Source organism: Chelmon rostratus, chromosome 13 (assembly GCF_017976325.1).
Source record: "Chelmon rostratus isolate fCheRos1 chromosome 13, fCheRos1.pri, whole genome shotgun sequence".
NCBI classification, from domain to species: domain Eukaryota; kingdom Metazoa; phylum Chordata; class Actinopteri; order Chaetodontiformes; family Chaetodontidae; genus Chelmon; species Chelmon rostratus.
The window spans coordinates 23199718-23218025 of NC_055670.1; the positions used below are offsets into that span (position 1 = coordinate 23199718).

Here is an 18308-nt window from a genome sequence, read left to right on the forward strand (position 1 = left end):
TTTCAGTTAAAATAAACTTGTTTAAATTGTTTTATGTACAATACAGGCCTTACAGAAAAGCAGTCAATAGTTCAAATGTAACTGAGTCAAAAACAACATTAAAAACCCACACAATCTTTTTAGAACAATTCTGAATATATATATAAAAAAACAAAAAACAAAAACACAACAGCTCAGATAATGAATCCAATATAGCCACAAAAAAAGCAGACTCTGGTTCATTAAAATCAAGATGTAGATCTGCATCGGAGACTGGCGTCAGGCCATGAAAACTCTGTTGGGAATAATTCGAGGAAGCTTTGAGCAAAGTGTCGCATGCTTCATTTTGCTTTACTCTGAATATGGAGAACTCATCTGCAAGACAGACGGAGAACAGCATTAGCAGCAGAACACATGGACGCCAGACTCATCTACACAACTGAGAGAAAATAACATTACAGCAGAAGACTTTTGCTAATGAGGAAAAATATGAATACCAACATAATATCTCTTATATGCTAATGGAGTTGCTAATGCTAATCTGATAACACTGTCAGTTTTTATGTACATAGCGTTGCCATTGCAGCGTTAGCACAACCTGTCAACATAAGATGTACTATTATTTGTTTTCAGTACTTTAACTTTAATATATAATTTGTTCTTGTTTTTTAAACTTTTAAACTTTTTTTTTCAGTTACTTCAGGTTCAGGTACTTTAGTGCCTGCAGCAGGACGATGTATGTGGCATTGAGTGGAAATAAACTACTGTGTGTGTGTTCATGGTCATGAAGGTACAAATCACCCAGTGCACCTTTATTCAATGTAACCATATTCTACAACTACAAGGCCATTAACTTCCTAATTACAGCTTATTGATTGTAAGTAAGGAAGCTGTTATACATAAATTACAATCTTAATAACTTAACCCAGACTTAACACCCCTAACCCCCAGAATAAGGCATTAATAAGTGCTTTTTGTTAATAACATGCATATTAACTAATACGCAACTAGTTAATGGTGAATATATGTGTGTCTTAATATAAAGTGTGACCAACCTACTTTTAAAAATATACAGTAGACCTATATTTCAGAATTTCATTCATTTCTGTGAAGAAAACTAAATGAAATTGTAATTTTTTAAAAGTTTAGATTAATAATTATAATGTAAACCTAAAATAATCTCAGTGGACAGTTAAAACAACCAAAGAGCTAATAGAAAAAGAAGCCTGTTAATTATGAATGATTGTTAAAAAATAAAAATACAAAACACAGACAGGGAAATCTGCTGAGAATTCATCGAAATTGCTCATATTACACAAACTTCCTGCAGTTATTGGGTTCACTGTTTTGGTTAATTGTACAGTTGTTCTCAACTGTTATTGTTATGCATTGACATAATATGAAATAGACATAGCAATATGTCACTCAGTCAGTGGCCGGCAGTTTACTCAATGATAGAAAAGGGAGGCTGGGAATCACTGCTCTTTGGCACATGGCAAAAATACAGAATAACACATATACAGTCCACCAAACAGCAACACATGCAAACTTACGCTGTCGATGTCGAAGCACAGGTGCTCGTTGAGCATGTCAAACTCTCCTGGAGTCATTGGCGGCTCGGGAGACTGACAGGAAGGTGGCGTGCTGCTCGCATTAGGGCTGAGGTAACAGAGAAAGGGAGATAAAGCAAGTGAAGTGACGGCTTCTCATCAGTGGGAAACCGTATGCAAGTCAGCTAATTATCTTTTTTTTGATAAAACAAATGTAGTAGGGGTCTTCAAATGAACTCACTGCAATTCCGAAATGGGGATCAGGGTTGATGGTATGTATGGATGGACTGGAAATTTAACAAAGATACAAGAGAGAGATCAGTGTTGCAGCCTACAATCGAATCAGCAAAGAGTCCAGACAAACACTAAAAACACGCAGTCTGAATGAAGAAATGGTTTCGAACTCGTGCCTTTGCTTGGCTGACTGTTGTAAAGCCGCCCAAAGGCCTCGTCCTTGGGGATGTCTGGGTAGAGGAACTTGAGCGGGTTCTCGGGGACGACCCCCTCTGAGATCACTTTGTAGTCTCGTATGATGTCGGCAAACGGGAGAGCACTAAGCCGACTTTTAGTGTAGGGCTCCACAGAGTTGAATTTGACGCCTGTTGGTAAAAGTAACTGTTAGTAAAGTGCAGCATTAGATCAAATGACGGGAGACTCACCTTGAATTTAGAGCCTGACACAACATGAATAACTGATCTGATGGAAACTGTGGACATTTGAAAGCGACCTCACCGCTGTCCTTGTGCTCCACCCAGGTGAAGGTAATTCCTCCGAGGTGGCTCTCGCTGAAGCGCAGCAGGAACGTGCCCGGTTCTCTGTCCTTCAGCAGAGTGCGCTCCATCTCTTTACTCACAAAGCCCATGATGTAGCTGTACAGATGATGGTGGTGCAAGAGGAGAGCTTAACGTTTTCCCCTATGTCACATTTTACAGCTCTGCTGACATTTTTTACAGTAACATCCGCTGGCTCAGTTGTGTAGCTTTGTCTTGTTTGCAACCTTTTACATACAATTTAAATTTTTGAAACCTGGACGATAATAATCAAAAAAAGGCAAAGAGTGTATTTATATTCTAAACCGGCTAAAGGTTAACTGGAGCACAGCAGTTTTGGATTATTGCTGGACTTTCTCTGGGCTCAGTGTGAATCTGATCTTGTCCAGTGAATTCAGAAGTTTATCAGGGCATTTGAGAGGCGTGGACAGTGAGGTGGGCTGACAGGTAACAAGAGGCTTACTTCTCATTCCAGACCGGCAGCAAGTGCTTCTTGATGAGCTCCAGGATGGAGTCCAGCCACATCCAGAAACTGAAGGGCTTCCCTGGAATATTCTCCTGGGAGGACGTGCGACACATCGAAACAGTACAATGAGAACTTTTCTGCCATTTAAACATTATATGCGTAATGTAGATATGTATTAAAACATATGTACAGTATATGAACATTTCCAGGGTCAGCAATGCAGCATGGTGCACAGAACATGCGTTTTCATTTGGCCACTAGATGGCGCAACCATATTGGAGATGAGACACTCACCTTAGAGAACTTAGACCAGGACACTTGATAGTCACTGCAGGAAGCATGCTGACCTGCAACCACATGCAGTCCTGTTAAAACGCCACTGAGTAACACACTGAAGTCTTTCAGCTGGTCTGAATACAAAGCGTCAGTCTCCAGGTGTAAGACGCTGTTCAACGCCACCTCAGTCAAGTATCTTTAGTTTCAGTCATCCACAAATCTGCACACACCCTGCAGGTTGAGAACTAAAGGCCAAACATACCGAGAAGCTTTTCTCCCAGCATACTGAGCTGCTCCTTGTTGAGGCCTTGACCAGCAAAGGTGGAGAACTGCCAGCTGAGGACCTCAGAGAGCTGGTTCCAGGTGGCCCGAGGTGGGTTACCAAAGAACGCCAAGTTCTGTGGATTATAAGAAAAGGAAAAAGGAGGTTATGTAGGAGTGTTTTTGGAAAACACGTCATAACGTGGTGCAATACAATTCGAAAGTGTGTTCGCTCACCCGGGGCTCATCCGTCAGAAGGTTATACCACATGACAGAGGCCCATCCTCCAGGAAGCTGGCTCACATTGGAAATGACCACCAGCGGCAGAGAACACGTCTGGAAGGATTCACACACACGAGTTGTAGCAAAAGCAGCGACAGACAGCCAAACACAAAGTACAATCTCCGCTGCCTCTGACCTCTAGATCGATGGTGAGGCCCTGCACTGTGAAGCAAGCCTCGAAACTGAGAGAGTGGAGTTCCTCCGTCACAGAGAGCAGACCCTGCAAAACACACAAGACGTGCATCCATCTCAGAGTTCAGCCTTCCCAGCACAGCGTTATGAACATTTAGGCTCACTGGTTATTTCAAAATGACAAATGAGACAACAATAGTTATGACATTTGCTTATTTCTATCCTAAAAATACAAGTAAAATTACACTGGCGTAGGTATTCAGGCTACTTTGCCGGCACATGTCTTACCTCGTTCCCCTTTGTGCCGTTAATGTATTTCTTCTCTTTCAGCTGCTGTAAGACACAAACTCAACATCAGCTGGTCGGTGGTGGAAGAAGTACTCACACTTAAGACTGCATTCAAAAGCTGAAGTAAAAGTACATAAGTATGCGCATCAAAATATACTTTAAGTACCAAAAGCAAAAGTAGTCATGATGCAGGATAATGTGTGTCATCATTATAAATACATAAAAAAGATAAATAAATAACGGCACGTTTCAGAATAATACATGTATCATTGTAATGGATTAAACTTATTGATGCATGAATGTGTAATCACTGATGCTGCAGCGGGCAAAGATGGAGCTAATTTATTAATAAAACTAAAACATTTTGTTTGCTAAGCAAATGAATGTAGTGACGGAAAAAGTACTGCATTTCCCTCTGAAATGTAGTAGAGCAAAAGCAGAAAGTGGCATAAAAAGGAAATACTCAAGCAAAGTACAAGTACCTCAAAACTGTACTGCTGCGGTTTTACTCAAATTCAACAAAATAAAACCAAAACCTGAAAATGGTCAACAAATCACCACTTTAACAAAATGTTTCAAACAAAACATTCAAACAAAGTGAAGCTGGATTTACTCTGCTGACACTGTGAGACAGCTGCTGAGTGACTTTCAGGTATGAACTCATAAAGTTATGGGAATGAAGCTTTTGGAGGTTATGTGTGTTGATATTTTCTGATAATAAATGACACACAAGCATCAATAAAGTCTCACCAGGTGTCTGAACTCCACTGAGAGGCAGCCGTTTGAATAGTCCTCAATGTCCATAACTTTAGTGTTGTTGGTCAGGATGAAAAACTGACGACTTCTGAGGTAAAAAAAAAGAAAGTAAAACAAAGATAGTCCTCATAGAGTCGTCAAATTCAATCAGTATCCATGGCGACTGTTTTTAGATGATAATTAAGTCTCCTTAACTGTAAAAGAAAACAAATCTCTCCAGCTCAGTTTAGTAAAAGGAGGATTGTACCCTACAGTAAGTGTGGAAAACAGCTTTTTGAAAGAAGAAAAATAAGATGAAAGAAACATTTTTTGTACCGTTTATGTTGTAAATTCAGCTTTAAAACGAGACATTTATTTTTATTCTTTCTGCTAAACTGGACGATGAATTTCAGACGTTTTCCCGCACGCTGAGGTGTGGCCTGCTGGTGTGAAACACTTCTTGAAGCAGTACAGTGATGTTGTGTAACTTTTCTGGCCGCAGGATGATGCTGCTGCTAACCTGCTGCTGCGCTGCTTTTATTAGTGCTACATTAAACACCACATCGCATCCTGTAGTGAGCGTTTGTACTCACACTCTGCCTGGGGGGAGGTCCCTGGAGACACACAAACACACACAAACATATATAAGATTAATCCTCAGACAAAGTCATCTGAAGGACTTGACTTCTGCATTGCTGATAGACAGTGAATAATGTGCATATTCAAGTCATTTAAACATGAATGTCTCACTTGTCAAACGTTGTTTTCACTTTCAGCTGATAATCCACCTCTGGAAGTTTAACCAGGAGTCTGGGAGAAATCAGGAGGAGCAAAAACGCTTAATTCAACCAACATTACTTCCATTTTTTTTCACCAATCAACAAAAAATAAAACACAATTAAAAAGCCAGAAATTAAATAACTGAAGACAGAGCTTTGATTGGGAATGAAATACCTGACTTTGGTGGTGAACTGCACTCCGGTCTTGATGATGAGGGGTTTCTGTGGGTGTGTAGGCATGCATGGCTGCTTCTCCACCACAAATGAGCTGAGAGCAGACAACACCTTGTATGATTTATACAGTTTTCACAATGTTCATAACACTTGACAGCTCAAGCTCGCTCCAGGTCTTTTTAAGCCTCTGGTCGTCGTGTATTTAGCACCTTACTATTTGTGTAATGTGTTGTTGGTGCTGCACAGGAGGAAGCTGTCATACATGGCAGCTTCCTCAGTCTCGCATGTTTAATCTGCATGTGTTTACAGACATGACAGGAGATCAGCTCTGTGTTCTTGGAAATGAAAACTCCTCACAAAAGTGTTAAAAAGAAGTGTTGCACATCAGAGTATAGCAGTCATGATTAAAAAAAATTAACACTATACAGAGGATAATTTTGGCTGCGTCTCATTGCTCGTGTGTTGCGTTGCGTGGCGTTCAGGGTACCTCTTGATGAGGTGGTAGATGAGGTATCTGACTCGCTCCTCCAGCTGAGGTTTTTGCAGGGGGATGGGGTCACATTCGTAGGTGACCTTCACAATCAGCTCCCCCAGTTTGTCCAGCTGACGCTTGATCTGGAAAAGACTCTGAGCTGTCAGAGTAAACCTGAGAGGAGACGGGTGAGACGAGTTTAATTTATGATCATTTCACACATGTGACATTTAAATATTGCGTTATGCTGATCGGCCAGAACTCACACTGGAAACGACAACAATGAGAGCAGTCTGATGAGCTCTGGAGCTAAAAATGTGTTAGGATCATCTGAGACTGATGCAACTGGGTTACACTGGCTGTGCTCCAGCTTTTTGTCTTACAAAAGTTATTTAAGTACTTATATATGTGCTAAATAAAAGACATCAAATGGATTTCTGCTCATCTGTTTCCCAGCACACAAATTAAAAAAAAAACTCAAGATAACAAGATGAGTCCATTAGCCATGCTAGCAGCTTTGTGAGGCTCTACTTAGGCACAGCAGTGCATTAAGCTAAATCTAACATCAGCCCAAGTGTGAGTAATACATCAATCAAAATGTACAACTACTACATTTCCTGAAAAGAGGGCAAATCTTCTGTTGATCTCCACAAACTAGTAAATGTCACCAATTCAAGGATGAGTGAGGCAGGAAAGTGATAGAGGGTGTTTATAAATGACAACAAACAGATGAAAGCTTTTGATTTGACACATTAAAGGATTAACTCATTTCTTGCCATTCTTCGTCAGATGAGTGGTTTGTTCTAATCAAGGTGTTAATCAGATTAAGCCCTTGTTTTGATTACTAGTGGAAAATTGGTTTGGTAAATGCAGCTATTGAAGGACGGCCCACACACTTTGCAGGTTTCAGGCCCAGCTTTGAAAAATATAACTGATTTCACTCATAAAGTTCATCATGAGGGGGCGACTCAAACTGTGGAAACAGTCTAATGTCTTCTGTGACCGCATAAATGACACTGATGATGTTATGGGTGTTACTTTGGCTTTGGAAATATAGCATAAGGCTTTATAACAGAAAGCTGCGGTGACTGGATGGGCATTTACCAGCAGAGTAGGTCAATGAAAACATGCTCTTAAATGCATTGTGGGAAATGTAGGACTCATTATTATGTACAGCCATGCATAACTACATATTCTGAAAATACTCCACATATAAGCATGTTTAATCATGTGACTTTACTGAAGAAAACATCGGCATGAATGTAAAGATTTCAGCAAACATTCAGCCATTTACCAGTTCTGCAGCTGGTCCAGGCCGGTGAGCAGCGGACCACCGATGGCGGCGATCTGCTGCCTCCGCTTCCAGTCCTGCAGCTCAGGGTTGAGCTGAGAGGTCATCAGGTCATCAATCTCCTTGACCACAACATCCATCTTTGATAGGATCTCCTAACAAAGGTGTGAAAAACAGCTGTGGTGGGTTGCAGTGAGTTTAATAATTTGTGCATTTGTGCATAATTTGTGAGTTTTTATTGATTTTCTACTTTTTGACAGATATTTTGACAAGAATCAAATTACCTTTCTTTTAAAGTCGAGCCTGTTGAGCATTTCCTGCAGTCTTGTTACTTCCTGTTTCATCATCTCCGAGTTCTTATCTGTCGAGTCTAACACAGACACACAGAAAACCACAAATACATAGTTTAGAGCATATTCTTGGGCGTTGCAGGCTACTAAGAAATCACACTTTTTAATACGGAAATGAGCAACTTGTGTGTTCACCTTATAACAGGGCTCACCTCGAGACTGTAGGGTCTTGTAGCGGAAATCAAAATCATCCTGCAAGTCCTCTATGTATTTCACAGCCTGGTCCATCAACTAGACGCAGACACGCAGAGTTTTTAAAGTTCATGTCATAGGATGAGATGTAGTTATGTCTTTGTTTTGATATTCCCTGAAGCATCTGTGTGTTTCAGTTACCTGCACGCTTCCCCTGATGATCCCAACTCTGTTGTCCATGTTCTTCTGCCTCTCAAAGGCCACAGAGTTCTGCATTGACTTCTCCAGTGGACCCTGTGGGATCAATGCTCTTTTTAGCCACTTTTTCTCTACACTTTCAATCTGTAAGCTTTATTCTTTTGATCTACAATTTCTGAAAGCAATTTGAATTTGACAGAACAGACTCAATGACATGACATGATGCATCAAACAATGTGTGCAAACACATAAATATTAAACTAGCAGTGAGGCTGTATACTCAGTGTACTCTAAGAGCGCTAAAATGTTTGCCACGATTGCCTTCTTAGCTTGGGGTGTTTGCATGCTAACATTTTTGGATTAGCACTGAATTTATAGTGAATATATAATCTACATAATCTCAGCTGCATCATCTCCACCCTGTCACATCTTAGCCTCATCTACCATCCTGCTGCTCCTGACTGAGTCCCTGCCTCCACTACCTTTTCAGGTCTGCTGCTCTGCCACAATCCCACCACCGTGTCTCAGATCCACACTCATCCAGTTCCCCTGCAGACCTCTCAGGACCTGAATGCCCTCTGCTTCGACCCTGTCTGCTGACCATTTATGTCGTCTTTTCTGCTCTTTAAAAAACTCTTCTTTGACCTTATTTTTGGTCTCCACTGATTCCTGGGTCAACTATCTGCTAACTTTGATGTCTTCAAAAACCTTTTTTTGGATGAAAACAGAGAGTGAACCAAAAACAATAAAGTTGTGGGCAGTGAAACCAAAATAATGAGCAAAAATACGCTATTAGTCAGGTGATAATTCTTTGCGGGGTTCATTCATGCGAGCGACATGGCATGTTAAAGTAAAAACTATTGTATTAACTAAGCTTCTGTATCTTGAAAGACATAACTGAATGATTTTGACATCATTCATAACTGTCTGTGCTCTGATTGGTGGAAGTCCAGTCTGATTTCTCAGTGCTTTGTTTTACAGCCAAAATGTTTCCTTGTCATCACTTTGTGTGACAGCCTCCCTGCAGCAGCCTCTCTGGAGCAGCACCACAGAAAAATCTGTTATTGTCTTTGCAGTTATTGCGTCACTTAAACAATCACCATAGGTAATTTTTTTTACACATCACTGTCACACGGTTTCTCGGGAAAAACGTGAAGCGGTTAGGATTGTGGGGGATGTGCACTGCGCAGCGCTGTCTTCCTGATAGCAGCCCTGATTTACCGGCAGCAGCGGTTGTTCAGGAACCAGAGGGACTTCCCCTGTGAGGGACTGTGACAAACCTGTTCCTGCATGCAGGCGCTGGAGAGGATTCGACGCTCCTCCCTGAGGCAGTTGGAGATAACCTTCGCCATGATGGCAGGGTTGGTTGTGTATTTCACCTGTGGGGCCACACACACAAAGAAAATATTCCAGGTTACAAAAACACCCACACGCACCTGCTTGGATTTTAATAATGTTTGCATAGAAACTGCGCAGTTAGGATTAAGTTTTTTTGGTTAAGTGTCCACAGTGTAATCCAGAAAAAACAAAGCCTGATGAAGAGGAAAGACTCTTCCCAAAGATCTTTCATCATTTGTCTTCTCAGAGACGTGAGGTTTTTACTGGAAGCGCTGCAGCTACAGTGAAGGAATGTGGCTCAACTTGAGTTTGGCAAGAAGTGAGAGGCCCATACTCCAGTCATAGTGAAAGTGAAAATGGGAGGCATGTAGACAAAGTGTACACGGACACTTGGAGCACGACCAGTTTTTTGCAAAGACGTTATAGCCTGTAACTATAACGTTTCTCTGAATCTTGGCAAACATTTCGATGGTGTGGTCCTCGTTTGTAAAAAATAAAATACACCTACAAATGCTGCACTCCACTGCAAGTCACATGTGGATAGTTCGATATCCCTGACTTCCAATCTATGTGCGTCCCAACGCATCTGTTGGAGAAAACATGGCCGCCTGCAACAAACCGATGTTTGTGTGTCAAATCTGACGGGAGGAGCAGGCTGGAGAGACTTCTATCAAGCACAAATCAACCACACGGCTGTTATAGCATGTTGCACAACACAAACACTACATAAAGACTGATGAAAAGGTGAGTCTGCTCACTGTTCACTGTTTGCAGCATCATTCATGGACTCGGGCCAGATGGATCTCCAGTTTCTGACTTTGAATTCTGACTCAAATGATGGTTCTTCGCAGCACTACGCCCACGTATCATCACGGTTATCTTCTCAGGCCTGTCAAAGCTTCGTCAGAGCCACATTATAAAACTATTTTCACAGGCGGAGAAGCGCTTCCTGTGACTAAACTGACCTTTATAGCTAGAATCGATGGAGGGCCCCTTTTAAACCAGAATGCCTCTCTGAGAATATCTTGCTCGCATACATAAAAAGGTCCTGTGCTCACAGCGCAGGATTTTTTTTCAGCTAAACTCGACTGTGGCAATGACCTGTACATCTTCAATATGAAGCACCAAACTTCCCCTCCGCCACACTCCTGCCTCCACAGCCGCGTCTACCGCACCACAGGGTGCTCATGTTCTGCATCAGCCCATTCAGATCCCACCCAGAAAAGAGCAAATACTCCCACTGCTGTGGGAAGAGGAAACTTTCTCAGTTTTCATGCATCAGCATCATTGCCAGGATGATGACTGAGGATGCACCAACAAACGCCTACACGCTCATTGTCATTACAGTAACAACGACATTTGTTAGCTGACGATAGTCTTTCAGCAGAAGTGCACTCTGGAAAACATCTGGTCTTCTGCTGCTGTGGTGTTTCCACATCTCACCGTTCACTTGCCAGTCAAACCCGCAGTGTGGCGGCGTTTTTCTTGAATTTCTGATAAAGAGCAGCAGCAAAAATGTCAAATTTGCGTGAGCCAGAGATGTTTTCCTCCAAGAGATGCTGCTTGAATGTGGGTGATAAGACAAACGAATGGAAGACTCTGTGCACTCACAGATCGCAGCGACAACAATAACAACAACCCACAAACATGCTCGACTACCGCACAGGAGTGTGTCGACACATGCGCACACACACACATACACACACACACACACACACACACACACACACTCAGACACACAGGAAGCGGGTTTATTCTGCAAAGGTTCACATCTTTTCCACAATATATGTGTGCTGAGGCTCGTGCGACCTCAACCAAACATCCTGTGCAGCTCCCGGACCAACGCGCAAGATCTCGTTTACCTCCAGAACACAATGAGATGAGGGAAAGTCTGCTCTTCTTTTATTAACACATGAAGGCTTTTACTCTCTTCACTTGAACTTGGAGGCAGAGACAGCAGCTGCTTCTCTCGGATAAAACAGAAAAACAACACAAAAATAGAAACCTGGCCACAGTGAAGTGCAGGTTTTATATTTTACTTCCCTTTCACCTCCAGAGCACATTTACTACAAACCACAGAACTACTTCTGCTTATTACAGCCATTTCAAATGGTATTATGGTTTGTCTATGGTTGGCAGATATATTGATGCATGCATGAAGCACTGCAAACACAGATATCTGCAGAAATGCGAAACCTGAAAAGCAACCCCTTCCTCTGTTTCATGCTCGATGAAAGGAGGTTGACACACCTGCAGCTGCTGCTGTATGATTTTCATGTTGTGTCTTTGCAGGAAGTTCTGCTCATGCGAGCGCACTCTGTCCAGCTGGGTCAGCAGGTTGGTGAACAGCACAGCCGCCATCGACTCGTCATTAGCTGCCGTGTCCCTGAAGAACAGACAGAGGAACAACGTCAGAGGAAGCAGACGGCTGGTTTAACGCTAATAAAACCAAAACAGAGAGGCCAGGTGAAGTAACTCTGTGTGTGTGTGCCATCACTTTTTAGTTAAGTACAGCTGCTAACTAATGGCTGCTAAAAGGTAACTGTACTTGCTGAACTTCACTTTTCACACTTCAAACAGTCATTTGATCCACCATTAATATAAAAATCTAAAAAGACGCATTTTCCAGCTGATCAAAGGGACTTTTTAAAGAGTTTATTTAGCTGAAGAAGAAGGAGAATTTCCCATAAAGGAGGACTTCAACCTTCAGTTTATCAGAAACTTAAAAAATTGGAGATACGTCGTTTTCACTGGGCAGGGAGGGTGTGAAAAATGGCAATCTGAGAAGTAACTAAAACTGTCAGACAAATGTAATGGAGTAAAAGTACAACATTTGCCTCTGAGATGTAATGGAGTAGAAGTATAAAGTTGCATAAAATGCAAATACTCAAGTGAAGTAAAAAATACTTGTACTGCACAGTCCTACAGGAGAGCCATTTAAAGGGTCAGTTCACCCAAATTAAGAAAAAAAAAATATTTTAAACACTTTCTCACTTACTCTCCTGGTCAGATATCTGTCACGCACACACACACACACACACACACACAGGGAGCAGGACTCACCAATCCTGAGACTCGATCCAGCTGGCTAGACCCTGTCGGATGTCCATGGGGAAGTTATCATCATAAAGATAGTCCACATGTTCCAGGAGCCTGATCTCCAGCTGCTGAATCTGCTTCCACTGGCTCATCCTGCCCGCAGGAAAACACACCACAGAGCAAGAAACGGAGGAAAAAACACCCAGGGTGGCTTATTTTTATTCTATAAATTATAAGATTGACATCATTAATTGTAATATCTTATTCAGTGCCTTTCTGTCTCCTTCGTGTTACCTGAGTCGTCTCTGCGCTGCTTCTCGGTCAGTCTCATTCACCACGTGCACTTGTTTCCCTCTTTGACTTTCGTTTTTTTAATGCGCCTGTCAGTCCAGGAAGCGGTCTCATTTACCCTTTACGGGCTGGACTCCGGTAGCGTGTGCAGGAGAGCCGCCCATCCAATCACAGCACGCACACACACACACACACATTACAGCTGCGTGTGTGTGTGTGTGATGAGGGAGGAATAAGATAACCTCTTTCCGGTAATATGTCACTATATGTGAGAAACGATTTCCCGGTAAGTTTTTATCACAAAGGTAGAAATTATGTAACTTGCTTTACTCGTGATGAATGACTCCAGGCTGGATCATGATTCCTGTTTTCACCAGTAACAAATTCACAGTTTCCACATTAAATCATGTTGGATAACACTCTTCTGAGCCACGTGTTTGTTCAGCCTTTAATTAAACTGGTCATCAGATGCAAACATTTACATAAATTAACTATTATTAATGTAACTGCAATCCAGATAACTAGACCGCAAATTAAGTTAATTTATTAAGTATTACAGCTTAGTTATCACTGCAGGATAACTCTTTAAATCAGTAAATCGTTAAAGAAATAAAACATGAGGGACCAGACTTGTTACTGCTTTACTCCTATCCTGTTGAGTAAACTTTGTAAAATAACATCTGCAATTCACTTTTAATGCAGTATGTTTACAAAAAACTGTCAAAAAAATAAAGGAATATTTGTTTGTGCAAACTTTAATATTTTCACAGAATAAAAGCAAATGAAAAAAATAGTTTTATTATAATTATGACAAAGGCTGCGTAATAAAATGTTAATTTCCTTACAAGCATTTAGTCATTAAAAATAACACCTGAAGCCTCATGCTCATTGACAGCATCATAACTGTAATGTGATTTAGAGGTAATGATTTATGCTTTTTAAGTTGTTACTGAGATGTGAATTTTATGGAAATGTTATTTTAGGAGAGCCTTCATGTGGCTGGCAGTTCACAGATTTGTTTGTTTTTGTTTTGCTCTCTCTCTCTGGGAGGACAGATGGAAATGTTTACCTCACACTGAACATGAGCAGCAGATGACGATTCACAGGATCACATTGTTCTCGTTAACAGGAAACAGCAGCACTCCGGTGTTATGACAACCCAGACGCACCAGGAGTAAATCATTTTTGTGAACAAAATAGACGTGGCCCTATAATTCACTCCAGTTCAAGCAAAAGTTCAATTATATACTCTTAAGTAAAAGTAATTATACCTCAGTGTAAAAATAGTGTTAGAAGTGAAAGTCTTGCATTAAAGTAGCCCTTAAGTACATAAGTACTGTCAGAAGAATGTATTTAAAGTATCAGAAGTAACAGTATTCATAATGCAGAGTGTAACATATTATTTACTTATTATTACTAATGCAATCATGTATAAGCAGCATTTTGATGTTGTAGCAGGTAAAGATGGAGCAAATACTCATTACATTTTTATTTAAAATCTTTAATGTCCTGCATGTCCATTGTCCACCCACACAGGTGTTTTCACTTATGTTGCCTTATTAGTGCTGTTTTTATTGTTGTACCATTGGAATGTAGCAACTTATCTTTCTTAGTGCATACGGCTTGTTGAAATTACGTAATTCCCAGTAGAGGTAGAGCTCCACCCAATTTACACCTAAGCCAGAGTGATTGTAAACACCTGCGTGGGTGTGCAGAGCTTATAATTTGTAAAGTAACTAGTAATTATAGCTGTCAAATAAATGTAGTGGAGTTAGATTACAGTATGTCTCGACAGTAGAGGAGAAGCATGAAATGGAAATATTCAAGTAAAATACCTGATATTGTACTTAATACAGTACTTGAATAAATGTTACGAGTTACTTTCCATGACTTACATTTGTTTACTCACTTGGTGTGCACAAAATGGTTCTATGTTCTTATTTACCTATCTTTGTTTAGCTTTACTGCCCTTGTTTTTAGCTCTGTGTCCATTTCTGTCTTTGTGTAGATTGTTCTTGTATAACCCTCACTGCCAGCAAAAAGAAAATCTCCTGTATTTGTTCGCATGGCCAATAAAGCTGATTCTGGTTCTGACACCCCAGTCCAGCAGGTGGCAGTAAAGGTTCTGTAAACCACCACGAATAAACACAAAGAAGAAGAAACAGCGGTCAGAGGTGAAAGTTGAATGGAGTAAAAACATGGTTGAACACGGGGATATCCGCGTGGTTCACAGAGGTGGCAGCAAAATAAATTTCAGGGAGCCTGTCATCAGCAATGATTCAAGGTGAGTGTGTGTTTTAGTTCCGATAACGTTTAATATTTGGCGGAAGACATTCTCGTGCGTTTTTTAAGTGTTTAGCAGCTAGAGAGCTAGAGCCGGCGCTAGCCGTTAGCATTAGCAATGCGAGCTGTTAGCTAGCTGTTGATATGTTTGTTGATGTTTACAAAGAAGTTTCACCAACTTGTGTTACCTATGCGGTAATTTTATGTAATTGTAACTTAAATTTCACACACGCCATCAAAAACATGGCACTCTTTGGTCCTTCAACTGTATGTTCTTGTGTAAAAGATGCGGTTTATGTTGCTGCAGGTTCCTGCTGTGCGCCTCAGGGGAGAGTGTGAAGGTGTTCAGCACCTCCACAGAGGAATGTATCCACAACCTGCGCGGACACACCGACCTGGTGACAGGTGTGCTGCTCAAACCCTCCAACCACCTGCAGGTACAGATATCCCACCACACAGTTTGTTAACGGGGATGGAAAGAGCACAGCTCTAACTTACCCAAATAGCAGAACTGTTAGCTTGCCTCGATGAGGGCTTATTCTTACTGAACTACTCAAACTTAACCACAGATGTATTAGCTGCCCACACTAATGGATGCACACATATGTTGTTTTAACGTTAAGGGCCAGGATGGTCTCCTGAATCTTATCTTTCCATTATAATAACAACCTGGCGAGTCCGACCAGCTCCTCTTCACTTAGTGATGGTTTCCAGGCAAGCAACATTTTTCGAATACAAATGTTCTTAATTGCCTTTTTAAATCTTTATTTGTTTGTTATTTTTGCACCGGATCCTCAGGTCTATAAAACACCAGAAAATATGGGAAAATGCTGATCACAATTTCCCAGAGCCCAAGTCAAAGTTTTCATAGAAGTTGATTTTGCTTGAACAAAAGCCCAAAACCCAAATATATTAAATTTACAATGACATAATATAGAGAAAAACAGAAATTAGTCACTGAGAAACTGGAACCATCATTGTTCTTTTTAATTGCAAAAGATAATTAACTTTTTGTGGTTACGGCTCAATATTTGTCTGTCAGCAGTTTCACTGAGAACAGCTTTTTGTAAAAGTTTGCCTTTATGCAGAAGAGATGCTCTGTCGCTTGCTTAATATATTGTGATTGTGAAGTCACTTTAAGCTTTCAGATCAGTTTTATTGGTATCAGCTACATATTGATAAATATCTCCAAACCCCTGCAAATCCTGGATGAATACATTGTACTGTGATGTAGAGTAGAGATTGATTTTTTTTTTGTTTTTATTTGTTTGTTTAATTCAAAATAGACTATAGGTAGTGTTTGTTTTTTTTTTTTTTAAGATTTAATTACCTGCGATTTCTTGTGATGATGCAGTCTTGTTTTGTTGCAGGCCTACTCCTGCTCAGCAGATGGCACTGTCAGACTTTGGGACTTCACAGATGGCATCCTTATTAAGGTACACCTTGATTCTTGTATTGTTTTCTCTCAAGTCTCTGCTCTGTGGCTTATCCGAATCTGTCCCCACACTGTCTATGTCCATTTCAGCTTTGTTTGTACATGTGTTGGGTGCCCTCTATGTTAAGGGCTGCGCCCAACTAGATAGTTTGGAAGTGGTCAATAACAGCCCAACAATTTGACTTCCCTGCTACATCTCACTGGCAGCATATGGTCAGATAATGAAGGAAACATCATACATGGTCCATCTTGCTGTTTTGTAAACATTTGGTTGTGCACACTACCTTTTCATAGTGGCTTTAATATCAAGGATGTGCACTAAAGTAAACTCTGAATAAATATCTCTTACACTTGTGCACAAATCAAACCACTGAAAATGATCCTAACTAATATTTTATAGCAGATGTTGATTGTTTTTGGGACATTATGCACTCATATTAGCTACAGTTTGTAATATAGGTTAATTCAACAGCAGAATGAGCAAGGTGATGAGCACCTGTTACAGTTAATCTGTATATTTACAGTATATTCTCCCCTTTATTGTTGAGTTCTTCCACAGCTGTCAGTGTGACGTCATGCACTGTGATGTGGTATTGAAGAACTTGTGTGTCCAGACCAGTTTGTGTTGTGTTTTCTCTGATGTCTGGCAGCCATGTGTGACAGCTGTGTGATCTCTTCCAGACTTATGTCATTGGATACCCGATTTACTCCATCTGCGCATCTGCAAACCATGAAGGAGTCATCTTTATCGTTATTCCAATGCACGGTGACAAAAGATCTGGTAGGTTTGGCAACTTTTCTAATTGTCGTCATTGCTTTGGCTTGATGCCTAAGCTGTCTCAGCATCCATTAGACATGTCAGTGGGTGATGTTAATGTTTGCTACATCTGTCTGAATCCAAACCTTAGCTGTCAATGCTGTGCACTTACTCATTCGAATACATAAGACCAAAAGAGGAGCGTAATCAATGATAATGTTGAAATGGTACCAACAAACTGCAGAGCCGGGCCAGTTGGCATCCTAGCAGCCTATTATAAACATCATACCAATACTTACAGCATCTTATCATTCAAATGCAAAGCAGTAGTTTTCAGGGCAATAAATAGAATTTTGTCCAGAGAAAAATGAGAAGGTCCTGGTGCAGTCCATGCGTTGCTTGTAGCCCATTAATTAATTCAAGCGTCTGCAGATGAGATCAGGCATGTGCACTGAGGTATCTGCCTGCTTTGCAGTGGCATTGTGTTTCCACTAGGAGTCGCCAGTTACAGAAAATATAAGATTTTTCTCATGGGGGCTTTAATGTGTGTGAAGGAGAAACTGGGTAAGGGGTCACTGGGTAAGAATGTGTAATAGGCTTGTGTGTGTGTGTGTGTGTGCGCAGAGTTGTTCCAGCTGGTTGCGATACAGCTGCCCCAGAGCGGAGAGCAGCTGGTGGAGGCCCGAGAGCTTTCTGCTGTGCTCGACAACGTCAGCTCCAACCCAGCAGCCATCGTCTTCGGCAGAGGGGTACGTACACCAGCACTACTGTCACCAACACACCACCTGGAACTTTTTTTTTGAGTACAGCTTCCTGGTCTATGCTAGATGATGTGACAAACCCACTTCAAACTGACACTGTCATTTACTCAAGCACAGGTTTCAAATACAGATCCCAGGTCAGCTTTTCTCTGTGTATGTGTTCATAATCAGATGTTTTCTCCCTCGCAGGGTGAATATATTGCTTCAGTTAAAGGTTTGCAGCTTGAGGTCTTCTTCTTCAAGAAGCAGAAGGCGTACAGGTGAGCCAT

General features: G+C 41.1%; 2 protein-coding genes across 4 annotated transcripts in view; one reads left to right on the forward strand and one right to left on the reverse strand.

Moving 5' to 3' along the window:
• Positions 1-12963, reverse strand: LOC121615702 (signal transducer and activator of transcription 4-like). Of its 2 annotated transcripts, none has more exons than XM_041950061.1 (24): positions 12807-12963; positions 12537-12665; positions 11724-11859; positions 9416-9514; positions 8139-8231; positions 7958-8036; positions 7740-7825; positions 7459-7610; positions 6180-6338; positions 5694-5786; positions 5490-5549; positions 5333-5353; positions 4755-4845; positions 4005-4049; positions 3721-3804; positions 3540-3638; positions 3304-3439; positions 3060-3112; positions 2763-2857; positions 2262-2398; positions 1940-2128; positions 1771-1816; positions 1533-1638; positions 1-354 (listed from the first exon to the last, which is right to left on the reverse strand). In XM_041950061.1, the coding sequence occupies exons 2-24, from the start codon at positions 12662-12664 to the stop codon at positions 331-333; spliced, it is 2211 nt and encodes a 736-aa protein (XP_041805995.1). In that variant the 5' UTR covers position 12665; positions 12807-12963; the 3' UTR covers positions 1-330. The 2 variants fall into 2 exon arrangements, with proteins under 2 accessions (XP_041805995.1, XP_041805994.1); XM_041950060.1 differs by having other exon boundaries at positions 4755-4848; positions 12807-12962.
• wdr75 (WD repeat domain 75) overlaps positions 11747-18308 on the forward strand; it is a 19203-nt gene continuing 12641 nt past the window's right edge. Inside the window, exons 1-7 of one of the 2 annotated variants that reach the window (XM_041950056.1) lie at positions 11747-11939; positions 14906-15087; positions 15394-15523; positions 16457-16522; positions 17203-17302; positions 17903-18027; positions 18229-18299. In XM_041950056.1, the coding sequence (XP_041805990.1) occupies positions 15002-15087; positions 15394-15523; positions 16457-16522; positions 17203-17302; positions 17903-18027; positions 18229-18299 (578 nt within the window). In that variant the 5' untranslated portion in view covers positions 11747-11939; positions 14906-15001. The remainder of the gene's footprint in view (positions 11940-14905; positions 15088-15393; positions 15524-16456; positions 16523-17202; positions 17303-17902; positions 18028-18228; positions 18300-18308) is intronic. The other variant, XM_041950058.1, reaches the window with a different exon arrangement.

Excerpts from the sequence above, each read along its gene's own strand:
- LOC121615702 (XM_041950060.1), bottom strand. The coding sequence starts at position 12,664 with ATGAGCCAGTGGAAGCAGATTCAGCAGCTGGAGATCAGGCTCCTGGAA. Across the intron at positions 3,440-3,539 it reads TTCTGACGGATGAGCCCCGG|AACTTGGCGTTCTTTGGTAA; the intron begins GTGAGCGAACAC and ends TATAATCCACAG. Across the intron at positions 2,399-2,762 it reads CTGCCGGTCTGGAATGAGAA|CTACATCATGGGCTTTGTGA; the intron begins GTAAGCCTCTTG and ends TCATCTGTACAG.